Here is a 27,055-nt window from a genome sequence, read left to right as displayed (position 1 = left end):
ACAAACTCGCTACCTAAGAAGCTTAAAATTATTTCCTTCCGAAGGATTTTAGTGTTTTTCGTTTGATTTTGATAACAGTTCCAGTAGGAAATCACTCGCTATTGCGTTTTTCCCCCACCCAAAACCCCGGTTTCCCACAGGTCCCCCAGTATTCTTGGGGGGAGGGGGAAGAACCGCAAAAAAATACGTTTCACATGATAACAGGCATCCAACCTGAGTGTTTTCTGTTATTTTTGGTGTGATTTTTGTTGATTTGGACCGGGCCTTTCCATTGGAAGTCGCTAGTGGCGTTCAACAAAAACTAGCGACTTGCAATAGAACCGAAGGTCAAAATCGATCGAATTACACCAAAAACAACAGGAAACACTCAGGTTGGATAAAAAAATCGGATGAGGGCAACGTGTAAAAATTGACCAAGTCAGTGGGCTTACACTTACTGTAGTACCGGTACTGCAATACCATAACTGAAGTTAAAGAAACCTGCTAATAATTCAAAAGCATTGGAGAGAGATACCACTACAAATGGTGTCTGTGTGCGTCTATACCCAGCACAAATCACACTCAACAGCATCTTCAGTGGCAGTTAAAAGTTTCACAAGGGTACCGTAAGGTACTCAGTTTTGTGGCCTAAAAGTTAAACTGCGAATCTGGTTGGTCCCTGGAAGCAGCTATCCCGTTAAATATTCAAATTAGCAGAGAAATAGCCAAAAATTACCTTTAAAATTAAGAATCACAAATCCACAACGTATACCAAATGCAGCAGACGCCTCTTTTCAACTTTTGTTTACTTCCAACTCACCACAAACCTTCCCAACCAATCATCAGCCACCCTCTCAGGCGTTAACCAATCAACATTGAGTATGCGGATTTTCCACTGAAAACGATGACAGATCGCTAAAGAAAAGCAAACATTATTAAATAATTACGTCTTTTAACAAAGTTTCTGAAAATGGTAAAGTAAAAATAATTTTCTTCCCTCTGCTGCTGTTAAGAGGTAGCTGCTGACTACAAATCCATGTACATTTAAATGAAAGTAGGAAACTACACGTTATTTTTTTTTTTTTTTAATTACCTTTGAAACACTGCAGTGTATTGGCATAAAATGTACGGACATATTTCAAGATACTATACACTACATTATTAACAACAACAAATTATTTTCTGTTCTGTGAAGACTGTGTTGGGGAAGACGATCAGACTATTCTCAAATTTGTTTTATGCCATGGTGCTAGCTTCTTAATACGAACTTGCAAACTTACCCGTCAAGAATTTTAAGGTGGGATATCATTTTTTATGTTTATATGAACAACATTGCACATCAGTGGATGTACGTGTTGTATTGCTTCTCAAACAAAACGTGGACATTTATGGTTATGATACCGAAAACTAAAAATGTAAAGTTGGGTAAAACTCGCAGAAACGCCAACGACTCTGGGTTGTTTGTAATTTTAGGGGCCTTACAGTTTGTTAGGGATATGCTACATCCCCAGCCAATAGTTGTTTTATCTGACTGACAATCGCTTTTCTCTCTTAAGTTCCCCATCCCCCTCCACACATAGGCAGTTAGTGTTTGAGATCCAGTCTGTCCTTTGCCCTTGGATTCCAATGGGTATTCCATGCATTTCCAATGGATACCTCCCCAAGTGGGTATACGAGCTAATGAGGCTGTTGACAGAGCTGCCACTATGTCACGTTCTTACCTGTTGGATTTTGGCAGCTTCTCCCATCTTGTCCTAGTCTTGTCACTCCCATTGGAATTCAACTATGCAAGCAAATCTTTCCCGTGCCACCCTAGGGCATTATAGACAAGATTCCTCCCGCAGTCGATGGGTGTCCTCGTCATCCTGAGCCTTGGATACTGCGTTAGTGCATCTGAGAATAGGTCATACAGATCTGGCATCCCATTTGTTTAGGATAAACCTAGCTCCAAGCCCTAATTGTCAGTGGTGCCTGAATGTTGAAGACACTATCCATCATTTCCTGTCAGACTGTCCCTGCTTTCACTTCTTCTGTGTGAGGCTCAGAGATGATTCAACTGTTATGGGTATCACCACCTTCATTCTCCCAGTGTTGTTAGGGGGCTGTGGTCTGGCCACCACAGATTGGGCTGCAGTCATCCGCCACACCCTGGAGTTCCTGGGGCAGTTGGGGTATGTATGTCAGCTGTGAGGTCTACAAGTTACTCTTGGTCCCATAGTCTGAGGTGGCCCTAATGAAAGTGAATTAGACTTCTGACTACAACACCCTTTAACTCAAGAAGAAGAAGAAAAAGAAAGAACATTAATTTCATATTACTAAAATGATAATACTGTAATTAGTAGATATACAGTACCACAATATTAAACCAAGACCTGCTACCTCCTTTTGTTGTAAAGTACAGTACTTTGCATCCTTTACAAGAGATATTTCTCACTGGCAAGAAGCACACAACCCAACGTTGCTTAACTTCGCTGATCGGATGGGAAGCGGTGTACTCAACGTGGTAAGCAACGTTGGGTCTGGTTAGTACTTGGATGGGTGACCGCCTGGGAACACCAGATGCTGTTGGCATCCCTACGTCAAGTGGGGTTGGTGGAGGATTAGTGCCCCTCCCTGTAAAACAATTAACTCTAAGCCCCTTGGCCACCCCATTTGGGATACATGGCGTTTGGCGATGGATGGATGGATGGAAGAAGCACACACCCAGCTTCAGTAAACAGAGTATGCCAGGATCAGTGGAACTCCTCCCTCAGCCTTATCCTCCCCACCATAACCATAGGACTACCGAACAGGCTCTTTCCCCCACCTCTGGGCCAGATCCCCACACAGAATTACTGTACTGACTTCCTAGTGACCAGGCTACGTATAGACCATGTCCCTCTTTGCGCCCATCTGTATCGTCTCCAACTCACTCCCTACCCTTATTGTCCTTGGTGCTGCGTGGTCGATGAGGCGATTGACCCCTTCCTTTTAGAATATCCCTGTTTCCACTCATATTGTATGATTTTACGTGACAGACTCTTAGCAGAGGGGATCACCACTATTACCCTACTGACATTACTATCAGGACGAGGACTTGACCCCGAGCTCCGAACTACAGTATCACTCCTACTTGGTCATATTCTACGGAGTTATGGGCGCTTCAGGTCCACCGCTGCATCAGTCTAAAGCTGCCCTGGCCCACTGCTGGGTTGAACATGGCTTAATTATTGTCCTCGCCCTCTAAGCATCACCCAACACAGCAACAGAAATATTTCAATCATCAGTTATCTATTTTGTCTACTAATTGGAAAACTCATTTTAGGAGATGGATGTGGACCTTTCAGATTTTTTATTAGTTCAGGAAAACCCCAAGGCACCTCTTTTTTGTTACAGACCCCTTTGGACCCAGCATCCATATAAACAGGGCAACCTTTCAGCCTCACCTGGGCATCTGTTCATAGGAAAAGTAAAATCACCCAAACCAGCTTGAACTGGTAAAATTCTAACTCCAGCTAATAGTGTTTTTTTGCCGTGACATCCATATAGGATTTTCCCATGTTTCAAACAGTGTCACTTTCATGTCCACCAGAAGTAAGCAGATATTAAGATTTTACTGTACTGTATCCCCTTTTTCTCAGCTGATATTGGAAGACCCTTCCTAACTTTCTTGACCATTGGTGAATTGGATTTTGGGCTGTGGAGGATGGCAAAAGAAAAAGTTAAAATTGCATGCATCATATACAGGATTGTTTTTAAAAAACTAGGTCCTATGGCAAACTTAACCAGATTTACTCAGCCATTCTATACTACCCAACCTTACCATGTTTCCACAAAAATGACATTGCTGCTGATTTATTTTTGAATGTCAAACCATTGTTCACACAGTCCCAAGCCTAAATTTCTCTGTAAAAGGAAAGTTAGCATTATTGTCTTGAGAAGCCTTTGAAAATGTGAGCATAAATGAGATAATATATGTTACCACTGCCAAGTTGAACCATTAGCTGAGGAATAGGCTGTTGAAGTCAGAATAGATGAGTCATTGATTGACAGTAAAAACACTTGATGAAATTCAGGGCAGCAGTCAGCTGACCCAAACACCTGTGTAAACTGCACACTGAAAATTTTTCACATCTTTCAGGCTACTACTAACACCACAACATCTCATGTGGACCCATCTGTTGCAAGTTGTAATATAGGATAGACTTTCTCTCAGTTCCCTTTTTTATGCATTACAAGACCACACACCTTGTACGACAACATTACCACCCTCACACCTACTAATCTTGAATTTTGTGTTACCAGTGGTAACTTTCAGTCCCATTGTTCTGTGCTATCCCTTCTTAACCTTCCCTGTGGCATCTTGCATACTGTAAATAATCAAAACTTAATCAACAGCATATAAAAAACTTATATCGTACCCACTGAGCTCTATAATATGGAGAGGCTATCTCCACCATGGGCGTGTGATTTTGGCCACCATATTGAAATACCAGCATTCAAATTCAAATTCAAATACAGTACATCCCCCTAGTATGCGCCTATATGGGCGGCAGAGGACGTCGCATACTAGGAATTCACTTACTGTGAATACATAAACTTTTGGGAAAAATTACATATGAGTGGCATCCCCCTTCATGGCCAACCCTTGAGATGCCTTTCAGACCCAAGTATTGTACTATACAGGGAAACCATTTAAGACATATTACCTAAGATAAAGAAAACCAACAAGATTATGGCTTTACTAGGTAAATCAACAAGGATATGGCTTAATTAAACCAACAAGAATATGGCTGCTCTCCTTTACCCATTATCGCTTCTTGGGGTGGCAATGTCGCGTACTCGGGGTAACCCAGGATTTGGGCCACTCTTCACTGCCCGTCTCACTTACAAGGAGTTCAGTTCGCTTTCTAATAAAAAATACACTAAAAAAAAATATATATATAGGTCCTTGCTTACAAGAGGGATTGCGTACTTGGAGCTTGTGCACTGTGGGGATGTACTGTACTTTATTCCCACTAAGCAGTGGTTATTAATAAAGGTACACTCGTTGCATATATCACAAAAATGTATATGGTTTATGATTTCTTTTCTACTTAGTTGAACGAATTATATTGGGTACATTTAGCCAATGCGTATGAAACAGCGCCATAGGTTGCAGCAGTGCAGAACTTACCCTTTATGGCACTATCCATGTCATGAAAACAAATGTCCAGATTGATAAAGGCCAGAAGAAACATGGAAATATCGACAAGAGAGTGTAAACAGAAGAGAAAAGGACATAGAGAGAAAGACTGGAGATAAATGGGCCCATTTTAGTGGCCTCATTCATGCAGGGATACTTGTGAAGAATCTTCCGTCCTCACCCCAGGGGGCAGTAATGTTACAGAATTAGCAACAAGATATATTTCTTACTTGTGAAATGTAATGCCATCTCTCTCTGATGAATTCCTGTACCCATTTTTGCATCCAGAAGCTGCAGAGCTGACCATGGCACTATATATTACGGAATCATCAGCTGCTTTCAAAAACCCAATGAACACTTCAGTTCAAAAACTGTTGAGATCAGGCGAGATGTAACATGGCTCCCGCTACACCAGCGTTGCCCTGGCGGCAACTACATAAGTTACGCTGTGTTACCCATGAGAAAGCCTCTCTGTATTATAGAGCTCAGTGATCGTACCCCATTTCTAAATACTGTACTGTACAGTACCCTTGGCAGTGCTTCATTCACCAGGATAAACAGCAGTGGACTCAACACAGAACCTAAATGCTCCCCTGCATTAACCATGAATTCCTCACTTAACTCTCCACTCACTGTCAAATACCATATTGTACTTAATTGTCTATTCATAGAGTTTCTTCAGCTTGGCAATCTATTCATAAACACATGACCGTCTCTTAGTAGGGTACATTTTACTTCCATCTTCAAAACTCCATCAAACACCTTTTCCACATCCCAAATTCCTTCTGGGGTATTTCTCTTGACAGTCTTGGAGAGAATTCCAACATACTTGACCTCTTCCTTACAACTAATTCTTCTGCTTACCCTGTTAATCTTTCCTCTCCGTTGGGCTCCTCCGATCACACACGTATTACCTTAACCTGTTCTATTGCTCCAGTATGGCCTGTGGACCCTCCAAAGAAATGTCAGTTGTGGCACTTTGGAGCTGCTGAATGGGAGGTCCTCAGGCAGTACTTGTTTGATTTTTCCTGGAATGATTATTGCTTCCATGGCCGGGAACCATCTGCGTATACCTTATGCATTATGGAGGTTATTCTCCCAGACATGGAAGCATACCCGGTACATTCCTTTCTCATATCTTGTGACTAATGAAAAAAGCCTTGGTTTAATTATGCTTGTTCTATTGCCATCCACAACAAGGAGAGGGCCTATGAAAGGTACCAGAGCCTACCCACCCTTGATTCACATATTTTTTTGTGTTTTTGCCTGGAATTGTGCTAAGTCTGTTCTTCATTTTGCTAAAAATAATTTCATCCCTACCAAGTGCTTTCAACTCTCCAACACGAATTCTTCCCGTTTCTTCTGGCACCTTGCCAAAAACCTTTCTAACAATTTTACTTCATCATCCTTCCCTCCTCATTTCTACTCTGATGACTCAGTAGCTATTTCTTCTACTGATAAAGCAGATCTCTTTGGTCAGACTTTCTCCTCCAGTTCCATCTCAGATGATTCTGGTGCTATTCATTCCTCCATCACTTCCCACCTCTGACTTCGTCATGGTTGTGATCGGAATTTCTTCAGCTGATGTATTTTCTGCCATCACTGGCCTTAATACTAACAAGGCATATGGGGCTGATGGGGTCCCTCCCATTGTCCTCAAAAACTGTGTTTCTGTGCTTGCACCCTGCCTAGGTAAAATCTTTCGCCTTTGTCTGTAAACTTGTACCTTTCCTTTTTGCTGGAAGTTTGCTCTCATTCAGCCTGTCTCAAAGAAGGGTGACCATTCCCAGCCCTCTACCTGTCACCCATTTGCTTTAACATCCTGTCTCTCAAAATTTTTCTAATCTGTTCTCAACAGAAAGATTTTAAAGCATCTTCCCCATCACAACCTTCTTTCAGATCGTCAGGATGAGTTCCGTCAGGAACGCTTCACTGGCAATCTTCTCATCTACCTTTCAGACTCCTCCCTTCGGGACTTTGGCTAAAGCTTTGCCCTTGCACTTGACATCTCAAAGACTTTCAGTCGAGTCTGGCATATATCTTTAATTTCCAAACTGCCCTTGTACGGTTTCTATCCTTCTATCTGTGTCTTCATCTGTAACTTCCTTTCTGGTCATTCTGTAGCTGCTGTTGTAGACGACCACTGTCTTCTAGATCTATCAACAGTGGTGCTTCTCAGGACTCTGTCCTATCACCAACACTTTTCCTTTTATTCATCAGCTTCTAAGCTGTACATCTAACCCTATCCACTCATATGCTGATGAGTCCACCCTTTACCTTTCCATTCGGTTCCCGCAATATCCATCTCAGCAGTTGCTTCAACAAACAAGGGATGAGACTATGGCACACTTAATGTCTGACTTGGCTCATATCTCTGATGGGTAAAAGTAATCTTGTTGTTTGTAGTGCATCAGAGACTAAGTTCTTACACCTATCAACCCAACAAAATCTTCCACAAGAGTACCCACTAATGTTTATTAATGTCCTGCTTAATCATGCATCATCCTTAAACATACTTTGGGTTTCATTCTCTTGAGATTTATCTCTGAAAGATCATAATGACATCTCTTGTAAAATCTGCTTTCAAGAGATTAGGTGCGCTAAGCCAACTCCATACCTTCTATACCCCTGCACAGTTGTTGACTTCATACACAGGTTTTATTCACATCTGTGTAGAGTACAACCCTCATGTGTGGGGAGGCTTTCCACACATAGCTCTGCTCAACAAGGTGGAGTCAAAGGCTTTTCGTCTCGTTAACTCTCCTCCTCTTACTGGCTTCCTTCAACCTCTGTCTCTTCGCTGCACTGTTGCATCTTTATCTCTTTTCTGTTGCTACGTCAATGGTCACTGCTCTTTTGAACTGTCTGCTTGCATCCCTCCACCTTTACAACAGGCACATAGCACCTGTCTAGCAACAAACTCTCATCCCTTTTCTGTCCAGTCCTCTAATGCAAAAGTTAACCGTTACTCCCAGTCCTTCATTAATGCAACAGGTCATCTCTGGAACTGTCTCCCTCTGTCTGTATTTTGTACATCCTATGATCTTCAGTCTTTCAAACGCTGTGTGTCCAGGCATCTCGAAATGAATGGATCTTGCATTTGGCACTTTTTTGTATCTCTTTTTTTTTTTTTTTTTTTTTTTTTTTTTTTTAGAAGGAATAGTTTCCAGGTTCCTGGCCATTGGTTCCTTCTTCCTTGCATTAAAAGAAAAAAAAATCAGATAATGGAAATGCATCACTTGTGCCTCTTCCTGTCATGGAATAGACTGCATTTAATTTATTTTTACTTTCTTTATAATCATGCCACAAGGACCCTTTCTGTAACCATGCGAGAAGTACAGGAAGGTTCAGATGGTACTTGTATATCTGGAAAAAGTGCACTGGTATGAGGTGAACAGGGAAGGATTAATGCATTTTTTTTTTTTTTTTTTTTTAATGTATGTGAATGGAAAACTGTTGAATGCTGTTTTTAAAATGGTAGTGAAACATTTGCAAAGGTAGCTGAATGTTTAAGTGAATGACTCACTGTCAGTGTTGGAGTTGTTGTTGATTGGCACAGATACGAAAGTGCAGGGAAAAGTGTGGAGGTTTAATTCTTGGATGGGTGCTGCATTTGTGTCTCCACTCAGTGAACGGGGGCACCATAGGAGGCTCCGAAGCACCCTGTGATCTGGTTATTTGGTTGCCACCCAGCATTGTAAATGGTTTCCTGGGTTACAGGCAATTAATAGACTTGTCACTCAGTGTAGAGCCACCTGAAGTGGAAAGAAGAATAATAAAAAGTGACAGGAAGAAAAAGAAGTACAAAGAGAGGAGGGCAGACATAGAAATTAAGTGATAGATGTGAAGGAAGAAATAAGCAACACTGCATCAAGTTAGTGGATGATGGTCACCACCACATACCACTGTCAATGTTGGAGTAAGACAAAGGTGTATGATGTCACCATGGATTTTTTGTACATGGATGGAATTATGAGATACGTGAAAACTCAAGTTGTGGGGACGGGGTTAGGATTGCGATTAATGGTGAAGTGTTAAGGTATCTCAGATATACCAGTATATGACATGCAGATGTTGCTTGTTGCTTGGTAGTTTCAGACAGGTTTGCAGAGTACAGTATTATGGATGTTTCTGAGTGTCATATTTTAAAGGTAATGCAGTATAGATAAGACTAAAGTAATGGTTGATAAGAGAGATGGTAATTCATTGTGTTATGTTCATTAATGGTGATATTTGAATTGTTAAGGAGGTTTAGGCAATATACCATAGTGGAGTACTGTGAAAAGAATGATGGTTGAATGCATAAAGACAGTGGAAAGTAGAGTGGCATAGGGGAGGTACCTGGTGCTATCATGCTATGAAGACCTTGATACTAGACAGAAGTCAGAATATGGAGGTAGCAATAGGATTGCATGAAGATATGTTACTGCCCACATTAATATATGGGTGTGGGATTTGGTGTGGCATGATGATGAAATGTCGCATAAGAGAAGAGGAAATGTGATTATTGAGGGATGTGTGTGGAATGTGTAGAAAATGATTCATGAAAGGTGTAAAATAAGACGTATGGTCATAATACAGATGGGATGAAGAGGATGTCCTTAGATGATATACAGTGTAGTCATATGGAGGGAATTGTGAAGTGGTATACATGGGTGAATTTGATGGTGGGAGGAAGTTTAGTAGGCAAAAAAGAAAAAAAAATTGGGTGATATAGTGGATGGAGTAGATGAACTAGGGAACTGACAGGAGATTTAGTTGGTTGGATGATCTGTGAATATAGGAGCATTTGACAAGGGTTTGGCATCTGTTTTTCAACTTGATGGTGTATGGTTTGACTGTCTGTCATGAATAGGAAGTGCTTCTGTAAAGAAAAAATGCAGATGCTTATGCCTTTGAGGTGGAACAAGGATTCCAGAAGCTTGAATGGTAAGTGAATAAGTGTCTGGGCCATTCACTAGGCATTCCCTTAGTAGTTCTCCCTCTCATGAATTCTCTTTCCATGATTTCTGGATCATACAAAATCATATCCCTAAGTGGGAAAGAAGGTTAGGATGGTGATGGTGATGATTAATACCACAAGTATCTTTCAGTTTTTCTCATATTGTTTCTCTTCTGCCTTCTCGCAGAAAAATTTATCATAATTCTGAACCTCTTACCATTCCTGCAACAATCCTGTTCATCACTTCAGGCATTCTTATATCTCTCTTATGTTCTTTATCGCCATTTTTTTTATCCACACTTATCTTAAAGCCCTCAACACCAGTGCGACACTATATTCACCTCCCATAGCCTCATTAACTTTTGTGAAAGAGTATAGTCACTTCACAGGGCTTTGTGTGTACGTATTTCTCGTAAACAGGTCTTTCCAGTTTCCACTACATTTTACCATTTCTGCATGTACCTTCAACACCTGAGTCTGTCCTTGCAGCACCTGCTTCCTTCAGTTTTCACTCCTCTCTTCTCTTTTGCCTCAGATTTTTCTTAGACTGTCAGTCCCTGTTGCACTCTTTGCTTTCATCATTCCCATCCTTCAAGTGTTCATGTTTCTTTTTCCATTTGGCAATTCCTTCTCTTCCGTTTGTTAACATTATTTCATTTTCATCTGATATTTTCCCACTTTTACACACTTATTTCTTCATTTCTCATAACTGAAATAAATTTTACGTTATTTCAACTCTTGCTAGGCTAGATGGGATGACTAAATACAGCAATTCCTAAATAATCCAGCATAATAGGGCCAAAGGCATGTCCAGGTAATGACTCCGTCTGGATAATGGACTTCCCCCCTGGCCCCTTTTCATATGTAATGTAATATTGAAAACCAGTGTAAAAGGCTACTACAATACATTATACAGCATTTGTTCCTGTTGTTTAACACTACTCTGTCTGGTCAAGCAGACCTATAAACTACAGCCAAGCAATTACCATGCTCAGGCAGACCCATCAACCACAGACAAGCAATCACCGCTGGGTAAACTACCCAGCCAGACAGGGCAGCGGCAACGGGCTATTATGACCTGGCCAGGTGGAAATGTTCACGTGACCATAATTTCTACCTGGATCCAACCATTTTTGTACTGGATATTATGTGTGAATAATGGTGTTGAACAGCCAGATAACAGAGTCCGTGCAATGGATTGTCTGGCTTATGGCCGTCTGGATACCTGAGAGATTTCTGTACACTGGTGATGCTTGAACTAGTACCATAGGCATGTATGTCTCAGACATTTTTGAGAGAGAGAGAATGTAATTTGGTTCTGTAAGGGTTTCATATTTGAAGACAGTACAGGTACATTAGGTGTGACAGCAAAACAAAACTTCATGCATTTTGTCACTAAAAAATGTAATGGATTTGTCAAATACTGTAAAATGTATTAGTGGGAGGCAAAAAAGAATTGCATTCAGGTCATAGGGTTCACACCATACTTACAAAAACATCTTAGAATATTGACTTTTACATTGTGTAATGGATGCAAGAGCTTATAGAGGTTGAGGGAGTGAACTTTCTGACCACTTCTTGGTGGTGGCCGGAATCAAGGTCCAATTAGGATGGAGAAATAGAAGAAGGGAGGGACGGGAAGAAGGAGTATTTGTAAGGAGAGTGGAAAGGTTACAAGAGGATGAGAAAAAGGCAGAGTATAAGAGAGAAGTGGAGGAATGATTGGGCAAATATGAATTAGAGCAGATGGGGGATGTGGAGGGTGTGTGCAGGATATTTATAGAAGAAATATGTGCAACTTGTGATGTGGTGTGTGGGATGAAGAGACAGAGGGGTGTGCAAGGAACAGCGTGGTGGAATGAAGAGGTGAGACAGGCTGTGGCACAAAGGAAGAAAGCATACAACGAATGGATGAGAAATAGGGGCGTGGAAGAAGTTGAGAAGCGGAAGAGACATTTATATGTAGAAAGAAAGAGAAAGGTGAAAAGATTAGTAAGAGAGAGTAAGAAGAGAGTGGATGAGGAATTTGGAAGGAAGTTGAGTGTAAAGTGGAGGGACTGTAAGAAAATGTTCTGGAAAGAGGTGAAAAGAGTAAGACAGGGTGGAAGTGAAGTTAGCAGGGGAGTGAAAGATAAAAATGGTAGATTACTAGTGGAGAAGGGAGAAAAAGTGAGCAGATGGAGAGAACACTTTAGGGAATTGTTGAACATAGAGGATGGAAGTAATGCGAGTATAAGTGGCTGGGGAATGGCTGGGAGGAGGACGGAGGTGAGAAGACAGGAAGAAATCAGTAGGAGAGAAGTTGTGGAAGCAATGAAGAAAGTTAAATTGGGGAAAGCCCCAGAAATTGATGGAGTATGTGGTGAAATGCTGAAGTATGGGGGAGAGATAGTAGTAGAATGAATGTGGAAAATGTGCAGATTGGCCTAGGATGAAGGTAGAGTCCCAGAGGATTGGAAGTCAGGTATAATTATTCTCTTGTACAAAGGAAAAGGGGAAAGAGAAGTGTGTGGTAATCACAGGGGCATCTCTCTTCTTAGTATAATAGGAAAAGTGTATGGTAGGATACTTATTGACAGTTAGAGAAAGAACAGAGGAATTAGTTGGAGAAGAACAGGGAGGCTTTAGGAAGGGAAGAGGCTGTGTAGATCAGATAATCATTCTTAGATCTTTAGTGAAAAAGTTTCTAGAGAAGGGAAAGAAATTGTATGCGGCTTTCATGGATTTGGAGAAAGCATATGACAGGGTGGATAGACAAGGATTGTGGAAAATATTAAGAATATATGGAGTAGATGGGAAGTCGTTGAATGCTGTGATGAGTATGTATGATGGTGCTAAGGCTGCAGTGTGTGTGGATGGTAAACTGGGTGAATTTTTCTATTTGAAGGTTGGGTTGAAACAGGGATGTGTCATGTCTCCATGGTTGTTCAGTCTGTGTATGGATGGGGTAATAAAAGAAGTACAAGGTAGGGTAGTGGATGTTGGAGTGGCCCTGGTTAGAGAGGGTAGTGTTTGGAAACTCCCTGTACTGTTGTTTGCAGATGATATTGTGTTGTTGAGTGAAGACGAAGGAGAGCTACAAGGCTTAGTGGATGAGTTTGGGAGAGTGTGTAAGAAACGGAATCCAAAGGTGAATGTAGGAAAGAGTAAAGTGATGGTCTTTGAGAGAGTTGAAGTCAGTGAATGTACAGCAAGGTTGGATGGTGAGGAATTGGAAAATGTGAGTACGTTTAAGTACTTGGGTAGTGTGATGAGTAAGGATGGAGGTTTGGAGGGTGAAGTGCTTGAAAGGGTACAGCAGGGAAGGAAGGTTGCTGGTTTCTTGAAAGCAGTGATAAGAAGCAGGGAAGTGAGCATGGAAGTGAAAAAGTTACTACATGACAGTATTGTGATACCAACTCTAACGTACGGAAGTGAAGCTTGGACTTTGCTGGAAGGACACAAGTCAAGAGTGAGAGCAGTTAAAATGAATTATTTAAGAGGAGCCTGTGGAGTCACATGGAGAGACAGGCTGACAAATAAGAATATAAAGGAACATTGTGGTATGGATGTGGATGTGATAGGAAGCGTTAGGAGGAATACACTGAGGTGGTTTGGCCATGTGGAGTGGATGGAGGGTGAATGACTGATGAAGAGAGTGTATGTGAGTGAGGTGGAGGGGGGAAGAGGGAGGGGGCAGCTGAGGATGAGATGGAGGGATGGGGTGGAGAGATATATGAGAGAGGGGGGTGTGAGTTGGGAGCGAGGCAGTGAAATGGCGGGGGACAGGGCGACGTGGAGGCGATTTGTTTGTGACCACCCCGAACGGGATTGAGGCGTCTGGCAATAGATAGATAGACACATTGTCATGGAACTCTGTCATTCTTGGTAACTTATCCCGGTTACTGAGTTGTTTTGTGTCAGCATTCAAGCATTTAAGATAGGACACATCCCATAACATTTCTAAATTTTTAAAATACAGTTGACATATTTTTAACACTTTGTGTTTCAGTAATTGCAGTCTTAAATCTGGTTTACTGAGGGGAAAAAAAAATAGCAACATTTATTGTTATTTGGTAAAATTATGATTTAAAGTATTGACATGATTTATTACTAACATTTTGAATTATGAAATATGTTTAAAATATTACAAAGTTTGAGCAGCATTTTGGTGTCAGTAAACTTTGCCTGTCATACCTCATTGACCTGATGAAGGAAAATATGGATACAGTATTTAGCAGCACAAAAGCTTGTTAAATGTTTGTGTTAAGTTTAGTGTAATAATTGCTGGAATACTAGCCTAACCTTACTTACTTTATTGACAGATTAGCTGCAACAGTCAGCATGCCACAGACACACAGAAAAGTTGCTTTTAGCAACAAGAAGAAGAAGGCACAGCTCAAGGCGCGCCGAGAAAGAAAGAAGCTTATTGCATCAGGTGACAGTGTGATGCTAGTACAGTATATTGTTTATTCCTTGTAAAACAGGGCATTTTGGAAAGTTTAATATTCTGTGGGGTTGCATTAAGTGTTTGGCACAAAATATTTTTAGTATTATTGGTACCTGTTTCATAAAGCTGTGATACCTTGGCACAGATGTCAGCAATTCTGTCTTCTTTCCATTCCATATCCAAGTTAACTGCTGAACTTTTTCAGTTATTATTTTACAAAGGTGCAATTGCAGACAATTAAAAGTACTAAATGGCCAGAGTGTGGCTGGAGACAACAGGCACCCCAGACATTGTGTGGTACTGTAGTAAAATTCTGTGAATGAAAGTCTCCAGTAGCAACTGTGGTTGTGAATGGATGTGGTAGGTTTGTTTTAAATATGACAGGAATACTGTACTGAACAAAATACTAATCAGTCACTTCACATACAAAGTACAGTAAAGCCTCACTATAACAGACTAATTGGGGCCCAAGCCATTCCAAAAAAATCAAAATTCCGACAAAAGCGACATCCAGACTTCCCCCTGCCAACCCAGACTTTTTCTGATACATCAGACAGTAGTCCGGATCACACCAGTGGTTTTTAAACTGTTTATCACTACCATTGCAGTACTGTACTGTATTATACCTTCACTAGAGTAATCAAGTGGTATAATATATATGATAATACAACTGCAGTTATCACCTCACCTCCTTTTCAGTATCTTCACCTGACTCAATCCTTCCTTGCTATGACTGACTTACTAAACACACACACACACACACACACACACACACACACACACACACACAGTTTTTTTTGTATCTGTGGATTTTTCGTAAGTCAGGGTCTGACTATACTGTACTGTACACTGATACACTGATAGACATCATCACCCAGACCTCCTTTCCCACCCTAGGGCAGGGTGAGGAGTACCAGTGTCCAGACAGCCCAAATTTGCCCAGTCCAATGGGCCATGCTTCCACTCACTCATCATTCAAGCCCCTGAAATCCTGACTCTGTTGGATACTGATCAGCATGTCTTTTATTTACCTAGTTGTGGTGAACGTAACTGAAGTGGTCAGGCAGTCTGGACTGCTTCTCGCTTCACCGGACTTTTTCCAATATACTGTATAAGAATTTAGTCTGGTAGCGCGTCGATTCTGGTAAAAGCAAATTCTGGTCTGTTGAAGTCTGTTGTATTGAGGTTTTACAGTATTATTGTTAGTAGTGCTATGCATGTCTCATTAATCCATCCATCCATCCTGAGTTGCCCCATGAGGAGTGTAGGAGCCTGGGGCTAGGCAAGTTGGTTCTGACATTTAAGGTAAGAGTGACGAGCCTCATTCATCCCTGAGTGGCATTACGTGAGCAGTAAACCCCAACCACCATGCCTAATTAATATTTGCAGTACGGGTATTGGTAAAGGATAAAGAGGTGAAATGCAACAGGCAACTCTGTAACTGATATATTTGCCATTCATGTGAGAATCTAAGTGCAATGAATCCTCAGGTCATATTCTTTTTTCCTTGAGAGCATTCATAATTCAGTACATAACATGCTTGCATGCATTGGCCTTGGTCACCCAATGGCTGCTATCCATGCTATTCGATCTTTGGCAACCTTCCTATACAGTCCCTTACCTCTGAGGCCATGCTCTTTCACCTCATGCCAGGTCTTCTTTGCTCTGCCTCTTGCCCCCCTACCCTCGATGTTCACACCTCTCACCCTCCGCACCCAGCTGTCATCTTCCATCCTTTCACCGTGCCAGAATTATCTCAGTCCACCCCTCCTCATCACAACACCAATACAGTACTGTACTTCATGTTCTTTATCAAGCGATAACCTAAAACAGAAACATTTGCTGAAGTGCTGAGAAAAAGCCTTGAAGATGGCAAGAAAGACTATAGAAAAAAAAGGCATTATAGATATATGTTCAGTCACAACTTGCTATACAGTAGGATTTTATCGTGTGAAAACCTTTTGCATAACAAGTTATTGTATAATGAGGTTGATGTAACAAGGGTTCACTGGGGATAGGGAGGGTGCCATTGACCATGAAACCTAAAATCTAAAACTCCTTACCTTTTTAGGCTTGCCCTCAGCACCCCTCAGTAGCACCATGCTTTCCATTTGGGGTAGCATGCTTGCCAGATACGACTTCCAGGTAACAAGTTCAATTTTTTATACACGATATATATATATATATATATATATATATATATATATATATATATATATACAGTCGGCGCAATGGAAGTCTGGACCCTCTATTTCACACGATATATTTGGTAGGGTCCAATAAATATTGTAGTCGGTGGATTTATTTTCTGGTGGCTTCTAGCAACTTTACAGGCTTAACACCACATGCTGTGAGTTTATGAGCTCAGTGCCTGCCTGACTTTGGATGGAAAAGCACATCAGATTTTCTTGTCCTGCCTGGCCCTTGTTAATTTCAAAGCTCTCGTTTTCACACCCTCATTTGCCTTAGTGAATCATTGGAGATGGGTCCCAAACCACTAACTGATGTAGAAAAAGCCCGAATTTTAACCATAAGAGAGGAAAATGTAAAAATTAAGGAGAGGCTTCAGTGCAGCAGTACGGCTGGGGATCTTGAAGTCTTTCTGAAGTTGATGGTGTATGGTTCTTTCAGACATATCTTTCATCAATTCTGGGTACATATCTTTCAGTTGTCTAGCAGTCAAACGTGGGTCTTTTATCTCAGCTTGCTACAGTAACCTGTCTGTAGTTGGTGATGTCTTCCTTTTAGGTCCTAGCCTGTCTTTATGCTGGGGAATTCTGTTTTTTGGCAGATGGCGGGCAGCTGCGAGGAGTGCCATAACTGTAGATTTTCCTCGCCCAGTTCGAATACAAATATCCTTAATTTCCACATTTTCCTCTCTCATAGTTAAAATTCGGGCTTTTTCTATATCAGTTAGTGGCTTGGGACCCATCTCCAATGATTCACTAAGGCAAAGGAGGGTGTGAAAACGAGAGCTTTGAAATTAACAAGGGCCAGGCAGGACAAGAAAATATGACGTGCTTTCCCATCCAAAGTCAGGCAGGCACTGAGCTCATAAACTCACAGCATGTGGTGTTAAGCCTGTAAAGTTGCTAGAAGCCACCAGAAAAAAAATCCGCTGACTACAGGAATTTTCTTACAATATTTCTTGGACCCTACCAAATATATGGTGCGAATTAGAGGGTCCAGACTTCCATTGCGCCGACTGTATATATATATATATATATATATATATATATATATAGATAGATATACAGTCAAGTCGCCTATGGCACGTGCTTCTATGGCACAGTTTTATATGAAACGGCAAGGTGCCAGACCCTCCAAAACGAACCACGCGCGTAAACTATACCTATGGCGTGGGCACGGCAAGGTTTGAAACATACCTCTTGCCTCGGAACCCCCAACCCTACCCCTTCCGCTGAAGCACTATTGTCGTCAGAGTCAGATACATACAGTGCAGCCACAACTCATTGTATGTTGAACCGGTACAGTATACGATAATTCGCTACAACGATAACAAAAAAGTTACACCCAAAAATCCAATTTACGATGAATTTCCCACCATAACGATATTGCCATCAGAAAATTTCGTACGAAGCGCCAGGCGCTCGCAAAGCGACCGTCGCTCGTCTCAGGCAAGATGGCGGCCTCGGCGTGCAGAGCATTGTTTTGATTTAGTTGCATAGTCCCGCCACCCCTTCAAAGCCCTGTCATTTCCACTCGTTCTCGTGTGCCACCCTACTGTCGTCACCTCTCAGCCAAGCATCATACTACAGTATACATCGTTTAGCACCAGGACAACATTATGCAAGTGTGATTATTGTGTTGTTGCAATGATGTACTGTATGTGAGTAACGCTGCCTGTATTGGTGTGATTGTGTTTGTTTTGGTCTTGGAGACGACTTGGACCAACACAAGAAGTGATTAAGGTGGGTTGTCATTTTTGTTTGACTGATTGCTTGATTGTGTGCATGTGTAAAGTGGAGAAAAAAAGGGAAAAGTGGGGTGAAAAAGGGGACTTTGGGCGAACGTCCCATAGGTTTGGTTATTTGTATGGAGCGGTTTTCTGTGGCTCGGGCTCAGTCCAGAACCAATTAGCCACGCAATAGGCGACTTGACTGTACGTATATATATCAGTGGTGGGCAGCCCAAACGAAGAAGGACCTTGCGCAAGCACAGTGCGCAATCCACAGGTCACTACCTTATGCAAGCGCAAGTGCTCAATCTGACAAATATTTAGCTTGCACAATGTCGCAAAGCGCAAGCGCAAACCATTTGCATATATTTGTGGGAATTAATGTAAAATATTGAGATATTTAAAGAAATTAGCATACTTTTATTTATTATTATTATTTTCTATTATTTGTAATTTGCGCAAGTGCGCAATCTAATATTTAGCTTGCACTATGTCGCTAAGCGCTAGCGCAAATCATTTGCATGTATTTATGGGAAGTACTGTAAAATATTGAGATAGTTAAAGAAATTAGCATACTTACTTACTTTTATTTATTATTATTCTATCTATCTATTGCCAGACGCCTTAAGCCCGTAAGGGGTGGCCACAAACAAGCAACAAATCACCTCCATGTCACCCTGTCCCCCGCCATTTCACTGCCCTGCTCCCAGCTCACACACCCCCTCTCTCATATACTTCTCCACTCCATCCCTCCATCTCATCCTTGGCCGCCCCCTCCCTCTCCCCCCCTCCACCTCACTCACATAAACTCTTCTCATTAGTCTCTCACTCTCCACCCTCTCCATATGACTGAACCACGTCAATGTGTTTCTCCTAACTCTTCCTATCACATCCACAGCCACACCACATCGATCCTCACTTCCTCATTTGTCAGTCTGTCTCTCCATGTAACTCCACATGACCCTCTCAAATAACTCATTTCCCCAGCTCTCACTCTGGACTTCTGTCCCTCCAACAAGGTCAAAGCTTCACTTCCATACATTAGAGCTGGTATCACAATACTGTCATGTAGTAACTTTTTCACTTGTGGAAATTCAAACAGAGGAGTGAGCGGGCTGCGAAGCGGAGGGACAGGGAAACAAAGGCTGTGATGTTGCCAGTTTTACTTTTATCTGCATTTTCGCAAGACATTTTATTTAATAATTCAATATAGATATACAATAGGATATGCAATTCCTTACAAAAATCATCAAAACATCATTTAAATAAAAACGGTACATCCCCACAGTACGCAAATTCCGAGCACGCGATCCACCTTGTATGCGAGGACCTATTTTTTTTTAAATTTTAGTGTATTTTTTTATTAGTACACGAATTGAACTCCTTGTAAGCGAGACAGGCAGCGAAGAGTGGCCCAAATCCGGGGTTACCCCAAGTACGCGACATTGCCCCCCAAGAAGCAATAACGGTTACTTACGCTCCACCCACCTTGTGACGTCGATGCTGCTCACTCATTACGTGATGCCCATATGCGCCGCTTGGAGGGTGTTGAGGTAAGAGTCCCAGCACAGGAAACACATGCGCACAGAGGGTACACTTGCTGTTCCAGGTATGTCCCCGTGTACTCTGAGGCTATTTTTTTTTTGTGAGCCAGGATGTCTCCCCTCTCCTCCAGGAAGAAGAAGTGCATCACCCATGCCATGAAGATGCAAGTCTTTAGGAAGAAGGAGAATGGAAAGGGTAACACGGCCATTGGCAAGGAACTAGGCTAGGGAGAATCGTCCGTGTGAATTGTATGAGCTAACATGGAGGCCATAAAGAATACTGTGAAGACATATGGGACGGTGGCATTGGACGGGAGAAGCAGGCTGACGAACCAGGCTATAATTCTTATGGAGCGGTTCCTGGCTACATCTATCTTGAGGAAGAAGGAAGGAATTCATCAAGGATCCGCCCAAGATTTTCTACAAAGCTGCAGCTCTAAAGCTTACTGTAATGAAACCATTTAAAGCCTCCGTGGGATGGCTTTGCCACTTTTTGAAGAGGAAGGAGCTACGTCACATTCGCCTCACGGGGGAGCATGCATCAGCGGATGAAATGGCGGCCGGGGATTATCCAGCCATCCTAAAGAGGATAATCAACGAGGGTGGCTACAGCAGGGGCCAAATTTATAACATTGATGAAACAGTCCTATACTACAAGGCTATGCCAAAGTATACTTATATTAGTAAGCACCAGCGCCAGGCCCGGGGCAGAAAAATCGACAAGAGCATGATAATAGTCATGTTCGCAGTGAACTTATCAGGTTTACACAAGATGCGTCCTGTTGTGGTGCATACCGCAGCACACGCCAGATGTTACAAAAATCTACCCTGCATGGATGACAGCGGGGTATACTGGTACAGCAACTCCAATGGTTGGATGACGAGTAGCATGATTTCTGAGTGGCAATTGTGGCATTTCATCCCTGATGCCAAGGCAAGATCCCATGAACTTGGCATCCCCTTCAAGGTGCTTCTCATCCTCGACAGTGCTCCAAGTCATCCAACCTGGCTAGCAGACCTCAGCAAGGAATGCAAGATCGTTTTTCTGCCCCCAAGAACAACCTCTCTCATCCAACCACTAGACCAGGAGTTGATTGCAACGGTCAAGCACCTATACCACCAACGCCTCTACGATCACCTCCACAGCAAGACCGACAACTGTGAGGAACTGCAGGCAATTCATGACTTGAACACAGTTGGGAGTGATATCATGGACGCCGAGGATGGTTTGGACTCGCCACCCACTTCACCTGCTTCATCCTCACCACGCATAGCACCTGCACAACCAACTTCAACTCCTGTGAAGACTATTATGGCTTTTTGGCGGTCATTCAACCTCAGGGATGCCATCACTCTCTTGTTGCCCTCTTGGGCAGATATAACTACTGCAACAATTAACCATGCTTGGTGCCTCCTTGTACTGCATCTGTGTGAAATCACACCGGGAAGCGCCTTTCAGTCCCAGGCCGCTGCCGAGGCAGCCACTCTCACAAGTGCCCAAGCTGTGCCCTGGTTTCAGGCCGTCTCGCTGGAGGAGATCAGGGGTTTACATTTGACAGAAGCAGAGCAGGATCCCAAGGAAATCGTGTAGCGAGTGGACGAGGCTGACGCAGAGCGGGAGATCGCAGCAGAAAAGGCAGCAACACCAGTGATGGCGAGTGAAGATTTGTCCATGATGGAGATCACCCAGGCACTGAGTGCCCTTGATAAATTCAAGGAAGAATTCAAGGACATCAAACGCTCTCAGTTGCGAGTGGAGGAGGTGATGTCTTCACTGGACAAAACCTTCCGCTACTTCACCGACAAGTACAACCAGGAAGTAAACAGATGGAAGCAAACACTCATCACCCATTACCTTCAGCTTGAACATAGTGAGGAATCACTCCCTTCAACATCAGAAGAGCCATATCCTGAGGAGGATCGAGAGACTGATTCGATGTTTGAGCTGTCAGAAATAGCCTTTGAAGGGTTTATGAATTAAGTGAGTGCATTAGGTAGTGAAAGTGTCGAAAGTGCTGGTGATGAAAGTGGTGAGGATGGTGGTGTGTCGGGTGGTGTGGTGGGTGATGCAACGCATCATCCTGCCTGGGATCCTCTTCTTACCTCCATCACACCTGATGCCCTCCTGGGTAAAGGTGAGCAGCCATATTCTTGTTGGTTTAGTTAAACCATATCCTTGTTGATTTACCTGGTAAAGCCATAAACTTCTTGGTTTACTTTATCTTAGGTAATATGTCTTAGATAGTTTCCCTGTATAGTACAGTACTTAGGTTGCCCATGAAGGGGGGTGCCACCCATATGCAATTTTTCCCATAAGTTTATGTATTACCAGTACACGAATTCCTAATATGCAACGTCCTCTGCTGCCCATATGCTCGCGTACTAGGGGGATGTACCTGTACTGTATTACGTTTTAATGATTTTTGTAAGGAATTGCATATGCTACTCTTAATAAGTAATGTATTTTTAATTTATTATTTTTTACTAATAATAATAATTTAAAAAATATTAAAATACATTACCTCTGTTGAAGCATTTTAAGAAATGCTACTACTCTCTGTCCCTCCCGCCTCCCCCCAGCAGAACCCTCGCGACCTGCCCGAGCTTCCCCCATCCCTTGTCCAGATATACAAGAAGCTCCTAAGACCACATGTACCTTGGATTGCGCAGTGTGAAATTCACAGGAAAGGTGTGCAAGCACAACTAAATTTGCGCTCGTGCACTTACCTTTTCATGTGCGAAAGCGCAATATTGCGCATGGTCTCGTGCGGTGCACAATGTGCAAACGATATTCACTGAAGGGCAACGGTGCTCTTTGCGTAAGTGTTTTGCGCATCTACCCAGCACTGATATATATATATATATATATATATATATATGCTGTATATACTCTATATATATACTCTCTCTCTCTCTACATATATATGTACATATATGTATATATACGCATACATATATATATACATATACTGTATATATATATCATATATATATATATATATATATATATATATATATATATACACAGTAGAACCTCTTTGGTCTGGACCCCTTTGTTCCGGATTTCTGTTAATTCGGACAAAATTTAAAAATAATAAGCTCCAAAAATATGCACAACACTGTAAATTCCTGTGTGGTCTAGTGGCGAGGTACTGCAGTTTATTCACTGTTTATTCACAAAAATCGAGCACATGTGGCTTCCATTACGATAAGCATCTGCTCTCGATCAGAGTTAGGCTGTGACTGTTGATGGTGGGGTAACAGAGTTGCCAGATCACAACGGCCACATTACCAAACTCCTCAGCTTTCATGACCAAATTTAACTTTTCATTACCAAATTCATAAAGCTAGCATTTATTCTTCACTAATTATATATACGAGTGGAAATTCATGTAATCACTCTTCTTATAATTAACAGCATGTTTATTATTTTCACGCTATATAGGCTAGCCGAATAATCAGAGAGAGCAAACAGTCCACCATCTTCATCCTGTGTATCCTCACACATGTGAAAAATCCATTTGGTATTGCATTATTCTGATTCATTACCAAACGAATTTTTCATGACCAAATTGGCCCACATTTGGTATTGAAAAATACCAAATGGCAACCCTGACAGGGAAGGGGGGAGGAAGGAAGGGGTGAAGGGTCCATGGTGTAACAGCTGTTTAGCGCCGTGTGGCAATTTCAAATTACGGGTGGGAAAAAATTAGGATTCTCTCTCTCTCTCTCTCTCTCTCTCTTTTTTTTTTTTTTTTTTTTTTTTTTTTGGTGGGGGTGGGGGGGGTTCCGAAGGTCCAGGCCCACAATGTCCAGTAAGTGGGGTGTCCGGAAAGTGGGCGTCCGGAAAGTACAGGAATTACTGTACAGTATATATATATATATATATATATATATATATATATATATATATATATATATATATATATATGTATATGTATGTATTTAATGCAGTGAAGAAGGAACCAAAGGCCTGAAACCTGTAAGATTGTTCCCTCCTAGAAAAAACAAAGATAACAGAGAGCCAAATTCAAGATCACACACAAAAAGTTATTACTTCATATCACACACTACACTATTCGTTAAGTACTTGAAGTGTTATCTGTCGATAGCAGTGGTGTTTCAGTGGCCTTTTATGCACAAAATGGAATGAAATGCAAACAATCACAGCATATGTAAACATTGGAGGGTCATCTTGGCTCAGTCAACTGACTGGAAAGCTTCATATCAGCTGACTGGGAGGCTGTATGTTCAGCTGACATGATTTTCAAGTCACAAGTTTCAGTATTCTACACACAAATAGTTATCACTTTACTTAATATTGCGCTCTGCACTATTTGTTAAGCACTTGCACTGTTATTTTGTGATGGAAATGGTGTTTCAGTGGCCTTTCATGCTCAAATTGGAACAAAAGGCAGATGATCACAGCGAATGTAAACACTGGGTAGCCCTGTTGACACAGACAGGTGACTATCAGCCTGCTTACGTCACTTCGTCTGCTCAAGATTTCAGAGGTGGCTGTCACGATTATCATTCTAGTAGTTGTGGTGAAAAGAAGATTGTTCTTGACCAGCAGCTACCAGTTGTAAAACCAAAGGGTGATGCAAATTCTTGGGGGAGGGGAGATGTTTATACTGCATTTATAATGATCTTTTAAAATATTCCAGAGTTTAATAAAAGTAATGAAAATTTTTGTGACCATCGTTCTATGAGGTCTGAGTTACATTCTCAAGAGTTATCATGGTGTCATATGAATTAATTGATTGAATACAGTATAAAAAAATGAACTGGTAAAAGGAGTCTTCTGTCATGAAAAAACTAACCATTGTTAGATTAGACCTGCTTGGAGAGCAGCTGACTTAATATTTTCCATGCTCTATAGCACTAATGTACACTATAGTACAGTATAGTACTGTACAAATTTGGAAACCAAAGTTACAGTACCATCTGACCATACAGTTGTACTTATTTTGTCTTGGCACACACTCTACTTGTAAACATGGTCAGGCAGCAGGTGCAAGGTACTGTTTAAGAAACATTCAAGGTTTGTCTCTGGCCATTGCTTTCGACCTATAGGGTTAGTTTAAATTGCCTATTGCTAAATTAGGTACGCACTAATCCATGTTGTCTGGTATGATAAAACAGTAACAACTAATTTTACATTATCCCTGTCAAAGTGTAGGGCCCAGAGGCTCAGATACTGTAATACAGAACATGTAAGAGACCAACCGATGACACTGTTGGCACTGTGTGATTGGAAAACTCCAGTGATTTCATGGAGTTTTAAAATCTGTGTGTGCAAGACAAGGTGAAAAATTTTACTGGTATTCTCCAACCATTAGACCATCAGGTGCTTAACTATATGCGTTATCAAATGATATTCTTGTGTTGCTTAGTAATGGAGGACTTCAGACTGCCTTTTACAGGGTACTTTGTGTGACAGGAATATTGATAATACTTTTATGGAAGGATGGGGTGGAGAGGTATATGAGAGAGGGGGGTGTGAGTTGGGAGCAGGGCAGTGAAATGGCGGGGGACAGGGCGACGTGGAGGCGATTTGTTTATGGCCACCCCGAATGGGATTGAGGCGTCTGGCAATAGATAGATAGACTTTTATTTTCTTTCACAGATGCACACTCTGAAACCAAAAGCAATTTCCATCAGACACAGTCAATATATGGAGTGGTTGTGAGGACAGAGGAGGGCAGTAGTGGTGGAGTGGAGGGTGGTGAAGGGGCAGAGGTTAACTTCTTAGAGGAAGTGGAAGCAATTAACCAACAACCTAAAGCTCAAAGCATCACCAACAGGTAAGATACCTATCAGTGTCCTCCATGCATATAAACATTGCAGTTGTTTACAGTACATTGTGTTAACACTGTTTGTTAAGGTTTGTTTGGTTGTTTCACTCACATGCAGAAAATCATAGGCATCATCATCATCATCAGCAGCAGCAGCAGCAGCAGCAATAGCATCAGTAACTTGTTGGTTGTTATCCTTTTCTGTCTTTGTTCTGTGACTTGGAATTTCATCCTTCCCATCTGGTTCTCTTCCTACATCTTGTGTTCATTTCATCCATGTATTGGCTACAGTACGCTGTAACGCCAGCCAATCAGGGTGGTACTCCCAAGGGGAATGGGAATGCTGGTATTAGGGAGAGGTGGAGCTCTTGTTTCACTAGCTACTAGAATTTATAACCATCTCTCCTTGGTGACCTTATCAGTGTGACACTAACATGGAGAGTAGACCAGCAAACTCTCCCAAACACATGAACTATCTCATGCACTACACCACATGTGCTTTACATATCACACGTACCCCACTACGTCACAGGGGTTGGTGTCAGCAAGGGCATGTGGCCAGAAAAATTTGCCCCTGCTAGCTAGTGGTGAATCTGTTGAGGGAAGAGTGGCAAGGGCTCCACCAGCATAGATTTGGGGACTGGGATGGAATGGGGCATGGATCTGTGCTAGAGGGTACAGGGCATTTCAGTTCCCAGGCTGCTGCTTCCTCCCAAGAAACCGAAGTTTTGCACTTAATTTCTGCCAACGCTTTCACTATTTAGTCTCTGATTTTGATAGAAGCCAAAATGGCGGCTAATCACTTTAATGATTTAATTGAAGTAATCTTCTTTCAAGAAAGCTGCTGCAGTGGTATAGTAAAACAAAATATGTTTTCACTGTTTAGTTAAAAAGAAAAAAAAAAAAGACACTGAACACTTGTAGATGAATTCATCTCTTTCACAACTTCATTGCGATGTTCTGCAAATAAATTGTAAATGTAAATATTAAAGAATGAGAATACAAGAGTGAGAACCAAAAAAATTTGTATAAAAGATCTGAAGTTATAATCCCTAACCATATGATGTGATTTAGATGTATTAATTAATATTTGGAATATCCCTTGACCTCCACCTGTTTCACATCTTCCTTTGTCAGTTGCCTTAGAGTAGGCTTGTCCTAAATTTAATCTAGATATAGAAAACTTGAAAGTAGAAATAAATGGTAAAAATCATATCGAGCCTGAAAATACTACTAATGGGTAAAAATTAAATGAATTTAATTGAATATTTACATTTATA

The 27,055-nt window shown here is 41.6% G+C and overlaps 2 protein-coding genes across 2 annotated transcripts in view; one reads left to right on the top strand and one right to left on the bottom strand.

Annotated features, from left to right (window-relative positions):
* scf (Calumenin B scf) overlaps nt 1–795 on the bottom strand; it is an 86,325-nt gene extending 85,530 nt beyond the window's left edge. The window contains exon 1 of the mRNA XM_080268689.1: nt 716–795. The gene's annotated coding sequence lies outside the window, so the exon portion shown is untranslated. The remainder of the gene's footprint in view (nt 1–715) is intronic.
* A 392-nt stretch (nt 796–1,187) lies between these two features.
* The window catches only part of Ns4 (Nucleostemin 4), a 53,850-nt gene continuing 27,982 nt past the window's right edge, over nt 1,188–27,055 (top strand). The window contains exons 1-3 of the mRNA XM_080268687.1: nt 1,188–1,276; nt 14,390–14,502; nt 25,607–25,784. Of these exons, the coding sequence (XP_080124813.1) occupies nt 14,409–14,502; nt 25,607–25,784 (272 nt within the window). The 5' untranslated portion in view covers nt 1,188–1,276; nt 14,390–14,408. The remainder of the gene's footprint in view (nt 1,277–14,389; nt 14,503–25,606; nt 25,785–27,055) is intronic.

The sequence above is a fragment of the Coenobita brevimanus genome, chromosome 29 (genome assembly GCF_032717465.1).
Source record: "Coenobita brevimanus isolate Jiangsu-jjx chromosome 29, ASM3271746v2, whole genome shotgun sequence".
NCBI classification, from domain to species: Eukaryota; Metazoa; Arthropoda; class Malacostraca; order Decapoda; family Coenobitidae; genus Coenobita; species Coenobita brevimanus.
This window is presented reverse-complemented; position numbering and strand designations above follow the sequence as displayed.